The sequence below is a fragment of the Panthera uncia genome (genome assembly GCF_023721935.1).
Source record: "Panthera uncia isolate 11264 chromosome B2 unlocalized genomic scaffold, Puncia_PCG_1.0 HiC_scaffold_25, whole genome shotgun sequence".
NCBI lineage: Eukaryota > Metazoa > Chordata > Mammalia > Carnivora > Felidae > Panthera > Panthera uncia.
In genome coordinates this window covers 188,583-197,765 of record NW_026057581.1, presented here as the reverse complement: position 1 = coordinate 197,765, position 9,183 = coordinate 188,583, and the positions used below count along the sequence as shown (strand labels likewise).

The 9,183-nt window shown below is 54.8% G+C and overlaps 1 protein-coding gene across 1 annotated transcript; it reads left to right on the top strand.

The window, feature by feature from the left end:
* The first annotated feature begins 212 nt into the window (after positions 1-212).
* MOG (myelin oligodendrocyte glycoprotein) lies at positions 213-9,179 on the top strand. The gene is made up of 8 exons (XM_049654954.1): positions 213-503; positions 1,559-1,906; positions 5,865-5,978; positions 6,867-6,887; positions 7,103-7,123; positions 8,412-8,528; positions 8,735-8,755; positions 9,033-9,179. Exons 1-8 carry the CDS (start codon positions 419-421, stop codon positions 9,044-9,046), a joined length of 741 nt encoding a protein of 246 aa, XP_049510911.1. The 5' UTR covers positions 213-418; the 3' UTR covers positions 9,047-9,179.
* The last annotated feature ends 4 nt before the right edge of the window (positions 9,180-9,183 follow it).

Below are 9,183 nucleotides of genomic sequence, written 5' to 3'. Positions count from 1 at the left end.
GAGAGTGAGGCAGGAGCTTGGGTTTGTGTCGGAGAGAGGAGCTGAGAGGGCAGGGAGAGAGGCCTGGCCGTGACCTCATGAGACAGCAGAAATGTCCTTCCTTTTCCAAAAGCCAATGATAACCCTCTGCCCCTGCTGGCCAGGAAGAGGGGGCTTGCAGGAGCCTCACTGGGCCGCGGACAAGCGTCTGTGGCGGGAGGGGCAGGCGGAGGCCCAGTACCAGGCAGCCTCTGCTCCGCGGCTCGGAGGGGGTGGGGAAGGCTGACCCTGGCGTCCCCTGGTCAGTAGCCCTTTTGTGTAAGTGCCTGGCAGGGGCGACTCCGGGGCTGCTCCCGGCCGCCCGGGTCCTCCCCTCGGGCTCTGTCAGAGGAAGGGGACACCTCTCTGCAGGGGTTCTCTGTCCCCAGTCACAGTGCAGATGGCAAGCGCGTGGAGCTCCCCTCCACCCAGCCTTCCCTCCCTCCTCCTCCTCCTCCTCCTCCAGCTGTCCTTCAGCTACGCAGGTAAGAGTTCTCTTTATTTCTGGGGAGATCCAGGGAGACCAACAGCAGAACGTCTGCTTTCCCGGGGCTCACCTCCTTCAGTCATCCTCACGTTGTCCAGCGCGGCCGTGCTGACCCGGCCCCCTCCCTGGAAAGCCTCGCTGGCCGGCTGCAGCTTCAGAAGAGACCCCAGACCCCACAGCACGGCCTTCACTCGGGCCTTCCTTGACCTCTTTGTGACCCAACTTTCCAGCTGGGGTCTCTTGCGAACCGAACGGGCAGACACTGGTAACAGCTCCTGGATTGCTGTCCAGGCACGATGAGGTATATCACACAGTAGTTCCTGTCCCCTGAGAAATCTTTGCCAGTGTCCAGAGGCATGATGTTGTCGTGCTCGAGAACCCTCCTGCACACATTTGAGCGCTGGCCGGGGTTTACAGTGGAGCCCGGCTGTCCTGTGCTGGCAGAAATAGAGAAACAGAAGATAGACGTGTGACCTCAGGGAGCCGCCAACAGGGAGGCCCAGTCCTGCTCTCCCTGGCCAAGTCCTTGCGTGTGTCGTGGAGGAAGCAGCAGCTGGGAGGCTGGCTGACACCTTCCAAGGGGAGAGGTTTGGGAGCGTGGGCTGAGGCACGGACTGGAGGGAGGCCGTGGAACCAGCTCCGGGCACAGGGTGTGGACAAGGACGCAGGACCGAGAGGCAGTGCGGGGGGGGGGGGGGGTAGGCAAACCCTCCAGGGGAGAGTGGGGACGGCTTGGTTTGGTTCAAACAGGGGGCTCCCCACCCCCCTCCTGAGAGGGAAACCGCAAGGTGCTGGGCCACTGCCCGCGACGGGACCCACAGGCCAGGCTCGAGAGTCCGTGATGCCCATGCCGGCAGGAGGGTGACCACACGCCAGAACGTCCCTCCCGGCCGGGGCCCCTCATGGCTCCTCTGTAGGTCGCGGCTCCCTGCTTCCAGAATCCCACGTAAAAGCCGGCGTCTCCCCTCAGTGCTGCAGAGGGGCCCCCGAGACTGGCCCGTGCGTCACGGTTCCCTCTGACACCCACTCTCTTCTCTTGGGTGTCTTGGACAGGACAGTTCAGGGTCACAGGACCCGGCCACCCCATCCGGGCTCTGGTGGGGGATGAAGCAGAGCTGCCGTGCCGCACGCACCCGGGGAAGAACGCCACGGGCATGGAGGTGGGGTGGTACCGGCCCCCCTTCTCCAGGGTGGTCCACCTCTACCGCAACGGCCGGGATCAGGACGCCGAGCAGGCCCCCGAGTACCGGGGGCGGACGGAGCTGCTGAAGGACAACATGGGCGAGGGCAAGGTGACCCTCAGGATCCGGAAGGTCAGGTTCTCAGATGAAGGAGGCTTCACCTGCTTCTTCCGGGACCATTCCTACCAGGAGGAGGCCGCGGTGGAGCTCAAAGTGGAGGGTGAGTGGTGCTCCGACCGCCGGGGTGGGGACTCCAGTCCTCCTCCCAGCTGACATGAGATCCCCCAACCAAGCACCTCAGTCCCGGGACAGGCATCACGTGCCTGGGAGGCTCAGTCGGATATGCGTCCGACTCTTGACTTGGGCTCAGGTCATGATCTCACGGTTTGTGAGTTCAAGCCCTAAGTCTGGCTCTCCGCTGACAGCACGGAGCCTGCTTGGGAGTCTCTCTCTCTCTCTCTCTCTCTCTCTCTCTCTCTCTTTCTGTTCCTCCCCCTCTCGCTCTGTCTCTGTGTCTCTCAAAATAATAACTGAATAAACCTGAAAGAAAGGAAAAGAAAATACTGTTTCAGGACCACGCGGCTGGCTTTGAGGCCATTACGTATGTACATTGCTTGAATGATACAAGCAAGCTACGATATGTAGGAAACAAACGCAGGACCTCATGGTTTGAGTGTAGATGTAGATACAGATGTATTGCAGTAAGATATGAGAGAAAACCCATAAGAAAGTTCAGGGAATGTGGTTCACTTTGGGGGATGAGGGGAGAGGAGGGAGAACACAGTGAGATGCAAGCAAAGGGGAGACCATAATTTTCCATGTGATCATATTTATGCACCCGAATAAAAGAGCTTCTAGTATGTGGGTATGTAGAGAGAAAATTTAAGGAGTTTTTTTAAGTGTATTTATTTATTTTGAGAGAGACAGAGACAGCACAAGTTGGCGAGGGGCAGAGAGAAAGAGAGAGAATCCCAAGCAGGATCCGTGCTGTCAGCACAGAGCCCAACCTGGGGTTTCATCCCGCAAACTGTGAGTTCACCACCTGAGCCAAAATCATGAGTTGGATGCTTTACCAACCAAACCACTCAGGCACCCCTAAAGAAAAGTCTTTTAAAGGCCCTTTTGAAAGCTTTTTTTAATGTTTATTTTTGAGAGGGACAGAAACAGAGTGTGAGCAGGGGAGGGGCACAGAGAGAGGGAGACACAGAGTCCGAAGCAGGCTCCAGGCTACCAGCTGTCGGCACAGAGCCCGACGCAGAGCTTGAACTCACAAACCATGAGATCGTGACCTGAGCCGAAGTCAGACGTTTAACCAACTGAGCCACCCAGGCGCCCCTAAAGAAAAGTTTCTTAGATAAAGAAAACCCAAAATAAAAAACCTGAGAAATAGAGGCAGCAAAATCCAAAATAATTCATTTCTGATTATCTCGTGCCACCAAATGGGATTGTGAATAATCTGGAAGCTGGTCCGAGTGTTTGGAATGTTTTCCTGCATTTGTTATAAACAAAGGCGTCATTCCTAACGAGTCAAAATGACCAAACCCCAGTAGAATGAATCCCTCAGTGGATGTGTTTGTGGTGTTTCCTCAGACAAGGAACATCACTGAAAACCCCATGCTTGGCAAACGTGGTCCAGGTGGATAAGCAAACGAAGTGAGCGCGACCCCAGGAAGTGACGGCCGTGCCTTGAGCGTGACCCCTCCTCAGAGCCTCCTCTCCCCTGTTTGTATGACGGGTGACTCGGCATTTATTCTCTGGCGTTATCACAGGCTGGTGAAGACGTGGACAGGGTGAGGCAGAGAGAGAGGGGGCTTTCCTGTTGAAGAACAAAAATGTTTCAAGGGCCCGCGCTTCAGGCCCTTCCCCTCCTCCCCACCGGCTCTTCAGACAATCGTTTACTTTTGTGTGCTGTGCCGGGACCAGGAGGTGGCATTGTATGCACGATAACAAAGCACTGTTTCTGGAGAAGAGGCAGGGATGTGAAGATGGCTTTGTGAGCCACAGATTGTTGTGCACACAGCTGGTCTACTGGGGGGGTTGTACCTGCAGGGAAGGGGAGTCTGCTGCCTTCCATCCTTCCCCCTCTTGTCTGCCTCCCCCACAGGAAAGGAAGGATGAAAACAAGAGAGAGAATGGGGGTGAGAAAGGAAGGAAGGGAGGGAGGGAGAGAGAAAGAAAGGGAAAGAAGAGAAAGAAAGAAAGAAAGAAAGAAAGAAAGAAAGAAAAGGAAAGAAAGAGAGAGAAGGGGGTGAGAAAGGAAGGAATGGAGGGAGAAAGAAAGAAGAAAGAAGAGAAAGAAAGGGAAGGAAGAGAAAGAAGAAAGAAAAGAAAGAGAGAAGGGGATGAGAAAGGAAGGGAGGGTGGAGGGAGAAAGAAAGAAAGAAGAAAGAAGAGAAAGAAAGGGAAGGAAGAGAAAGAAAGAGAGAAAGACAGACGGAAAGAAAAGAAAGAAAGAAGAGAAAGAAAGGGAAGAGAAAGAAGAAAAGAAAGAGAGAGAAGGGGATGAGAAAGGAAGGGAGGGAGAAAGAAAGAAGAAAGAAAAAGAAAGGGAAGGAAGAGAAAGAAAGAGAAAAAGACAGACAAGAAAGAAAGAAAGAAAGAAAGAAAGAAAGAAAAAAGAAGGGAAAGGAGAGAAACCAAAACCGCCTCGGGGGAGAAAGGTTTCCTTTGATCCTCTCATTCCAGCCCCCTCTCCCAGCCCAGAGTCCACAGGCCTCGGAGTCTAAAAAAAGACTGATTTACAAGTAAATGCGGGCCGCCTGCCTCGCCTGGGGAGCCAGGAATCTGAGGACCTAGGACTGAAAGGAAACCCCCTCCTTCTCCAGCCTTTTATCTCTCTTTCCAGCTTTATTTTCTTCTTGTCATTTTTGGTGGTTTTACTACTTGTCTCTGACCCTGTCTTTGAACTCTCCAGTGTTGAAAGTCGGGGGCACACGAAGCAGACAAATACTGCAGTGACCGCACCACCTTTCGGCAAGAATCGGCCGGCTTCCCACGACCCCACTCAGCCCCCCTCCCCAGGCGGATCCTAGGCGGTTCCTAGGCGGCATTATCAGCCCGTGGCTAACGGCTCGGGAATGTAGGAGAATGGAGTAGGGGAGCAGCACGTGATGTGACTCGGGTCGTGAGCCCCACGTGCAGGTGGAGTTCACCTGGGGAAACTATCACTCGAATGAAAGATAAATCAATACTCTGATCATATCTTCTAAAATTAACAAAAATTCCTTAATATCATCAATACCCACTCTGTGCTCGGATTCCCCCGACTGCCTCACAAACGTATTTTCATGTTGCTTAGTTTGAGTCCGACCCCAACGGATGCACCGCTCGCCTGTGTCCTGTGGGGTCTCCCACACCGTTCATCACGTGGTCTGCCTGCACTTCTTGTGAACCAGGGAAGTTCACTCCGATTCCGGTTTAAGTTTTCAGGCATTCATAGAGTCCTTACTGCTTCACTTCAGAAAGGCTGGTGTCACTCCCTTTCTTCTGTCTGTGGTTCTAACCCTGTGGGAAGGGACAGAGGTGGGCAAAGCACGAGCTGCTAACTAAATCACTGCAGCTGGCTGCTGGTGAGAACTTTGAGAGACGGACTGGTACTTCCTTCTGGTCAGCGTAGCAATACGCGCCAGCCTAACCTGCAGCTCCAAGGGTTTTGTTCCTAAGAAGCCTCCTGGACCAGCTGCCTGCAGTGACTTAGCCCCTACCTTTGACAGCAGGGTCTTTATCTGGGGGTCGCAAGGAGAAAAGGGCTGGACCCCAGCCGGGCACACTGAGATCAGTCCGGCCCAAAGGGTCCCAAGGATCAAGATCCCAGGAAGGAAATGGTAGGTGGGAGCCAGAGGCCGGCCCTCCTACGGTCCTACCACATCCCTACTCATAAACCCTGTGGATGCTACTTTCTCAAACACTCCACAAGACGGGTTCTTAACCTTTCTCTGTGTCACCCCCGCGGCCTCGAGGCCCGGCCCTGAGTCTTAGCTTGTTCTCAGAACTCTGCGACTGGCCTAGGGAACAGCCCTGCCAATCAGCAGCCCTTCCTGGAAGAAACCTGCCTTTCCTTTGAGGCCAAGCTCAGCTCTGCCATCTTCCTTGACCCCGGGAGACGCTTGTTCCTGGCCCGCTGGACGCACGCAGGCGCTGTGCTGGTGTTGGGCGTGCAGCCTGGTTCTGCCTTTCAGATCCCTTCTACTGGATCAACCCCGGGGTGCTGGTCCTGATGGCTGTCCTCCCCGTGCTCCTCCTGCAGATCTCGCTGGGCCTCGTCTACCTCTGCCTGCAGCACAGACTGAGAGGTACAGGCTGCACGGTGGGCTGTTGGGACCCTTCCCTGAACCCAGCTGGCCTCTAGAGCTTGGTTGACGGATGTGTGGTTTTGAGTGAGTTCTGGGTTCAAAACTCCACGATGACAAGTTTTACGTCTTGCCCGGTGCTTTCGTTTGTGGAACAGGACCTTGCATTTCCTTCTGAGGTAGGCCCGATGTAGGACGGCCCATTTTACAGAGGATGCACTGAGGCCCGGACAGGTTCGGTATTTACTGAGGCTGACCGCCTTGTAGGGGGCAGAGCTGGCCTCACCCGAACCACACCGGGAGACTGAGCTGCAGGGTTGGACGGGTCTGTGTCTGGAGGAGGGTTAGTAAGGACCCGCCACGTACTAGGTGCTCAAAACACTTCCTCCTCCTTCTCCGTCCCACACTGTCCGAGAAGTCCCTTTGTGCCCCGAGGGTCCGTGCAGCCAACACACAGGACCCTGTCCCCCATCCCACCCCTGGGGAGGGCACGCTGGCAGCAGCAATGAAGGGGTCCTCTGTCCCCTTGAATTCGCCTGGGTACCCGGTGACCTCCATTCACGTGGCAGAGCAGGACCAGCCCGGGGTGGAAGCCGCCCGTCCACCCCAGGGGATATTGTGATGCAAAGCATGCAGTTGGGACCCCGCCTCTAAGTACCAGTCCTCCTGAAGGTTTCCTTCCTCCCGTCCCCATTCAGACAGGAAGTGGCTTTAGATTTACAAAGTGACAGCCCTGAGGGGCCAAGGGGCCTCGGAATGGAGAACCTTCCTTCCGGGGGAGGGTCGACAGTGAAGCCAGGGCCCCCCCCCCCACCCCCGGCTGCCAGGGGCGAAAGGGGCCCCGTCCAATGCCAGCGCCGGCACTAAAAATGCTGCCTTTCTCTGTTTTAGGAAAACTTCGGGCAGAGATAGGTGAGTTTCAGTCTCGCTCCATCTGCCACCCCTCCCTCTGGTTTTGGCCATTTTCTCTGATACCCTCCCGGTGCCCCCTTCACACGGAAAGGCTGTGGCATTTAAATTGCGCCAACTTGGCTTCCCCAACCTGCTGTCAGCCGGGGTGGAGGCAGTCCCTCCCTGTGTCACTAGAAACGGTTTTAAGTAACACAGGCTCATGTGTTCCCTTTCAGAGAATCTCCACCGGACTTTCGGTAAGTGCTGGGGCCCCGATTCCCCGGGTCACCCCGGGTGATAAGAGGCCTGGCTCCTGGCCGGCCTCCCGTCCGCCCTCTGCCTCTCCTTCTCTCTCTGCGTAAGTCACATCTGTCTGCATGTAGGATTGGTGCTGACAGCAAATTCTTCTGTTACGTTTCTGTCCCAAACGTGCTAATAGCCTTCCGTGCTAACCCGTTCTGTAGGAATCGCAGGGACTTTCTGCACATCACTTCCCTTTTCAGACATTACAGAGGGGAGGTAAGCCGATCTTTCGTACCTACACTTGAGGTCTAGTCGGGGAGGCGACAGAACTGACTGGAGAACAAGGTACTTATGTGTCACCGCCTGAGCTCACATGGTGGAAATGAGCTTTCCAGAGCACAGAACAAGCAACCGTACCTGACGGCTTCGGGAGACAGAAGCCACCAAGGCCTGACAGAACGCTGGCCCCTCAAGAACAGTCTCTGTCCTTTGTGTCCACTGCAGGCTGCCCAGGGCCTCGGGAGAGCGCCCGCAACAGAAGGGCCCAAACAGTAGTTGTGTGGACGTTGCAGAAATTGGAAGATGCCACAAGCAAAGCACAGGGCCCTGCTCTGAGCAGCCTTCCCGGCCGCGAGCGGGCAATCCCAGCATACAGGGCATCGCATCAGCGTGCAGGCCACACACACACACACACGTGCACACACAGACACGCCTTTGCAACCCAAACAGGGAGGACCAAGATCTTTGTTTTGTAGGATTCATGCAGATTCTTTCTGTCCTGTGAATCTCCTCAGCATTCTGGCAAAGTCTAATGGACCCTTTTCCAGAAAAATGTTTTTTTACGTTTTTTAAACGTACACATAAACCATAACACAGAGGACTGCAAAGAGAAGCACTGAATTGAAATACAGATATCAAAATATAAACACATTTGCATTTAGTAACATGTGATCTGTAATATAGTAACGAGTGTTTCTTTAAATAACAAAAATGCTTTAAATAAGAATGTAGCAGCAGGTCTAATAAGTTACAATTTCAAAACATTGACAAACATTTTGAGAATTCAGCAACAACCCCAATAGGAATGAAAGTCATCTGTGGTTTCCACCGGCGATAAAGGCACAGGTACTGCTGATGACATACTGCTTTTCTCCCCCAAGTTCACAAATGCTCTGAGCTCTCTACAGACCCCTGTGGGTTCCTGGAGCCCAGGTGGAGAATGCCGACAATGAAAGGAGTGCGGGTGGGCGGGGCTCCAGGGACACACAGTCGTTAATCCCGTTTGTTCTGTGACCCACCCAGACCCGCACTTCCTGAGGGTGCCCTGCTGGAAGATCACCCTGTTCACGCTGGTGCCGGTGCTCGGACCCCTGCTTGCCCTGGTCATCTGCTACAACTGGCTGCATCGGAGACTGGCAGGTGCACAGGGCCACAAGGGTGACCAGAGCAATGGGGCACCAGGTCATCCCCGAACAGGGAAATGGTGGGACCAGGGCTTAAGATGCAGGGAACCGGATCTTGTCCCCCCTGTGTCCCCAAGGCCAACCCCAGGCTCCTCAGGGACTATGTGGGGAGGGGGCCCGTCAACTTCCACCGGTCACCCATTTCTCTCTCTCTTTTTTCAGGGCAATTTCTTGAAGAGCTAAGTAAGTTTTCTTCCTTTCTTCCTTTTGTAAGCTGAGAACCAAAGGCCAGGAAGGCAGAAAAAGGAAGTGGGGGCAGCTGAGCGACCCCAAGGGGGAGGAAGGGGCCTCTCCCACGCACTGCCCAATTCCCACACTGTCCAGCAGCCACCTGGCACCTCACCTCCAAGACCAACCATGGAGGAGAGAGGCTTCGCCAGGGCTTTCCCTGTCCTCGGGTTTAATGGGTTGGTGATCGTAACCACTGACAGATTTTCAAGTCACTGTCTCCTCTTTCCAGGAAACCCCTTCTGAGCTGGACTGGCCCATGGACCGGCCCTCAGGATGAGGATCCCCCATGTTGAACACTCATTGGCCTCCTCGCTGCAGGGACTTTCCAATCTGCGTTTCCAGGAATGCTCGGAGTTGCCAATGGGATTGCGTTTCCTTCT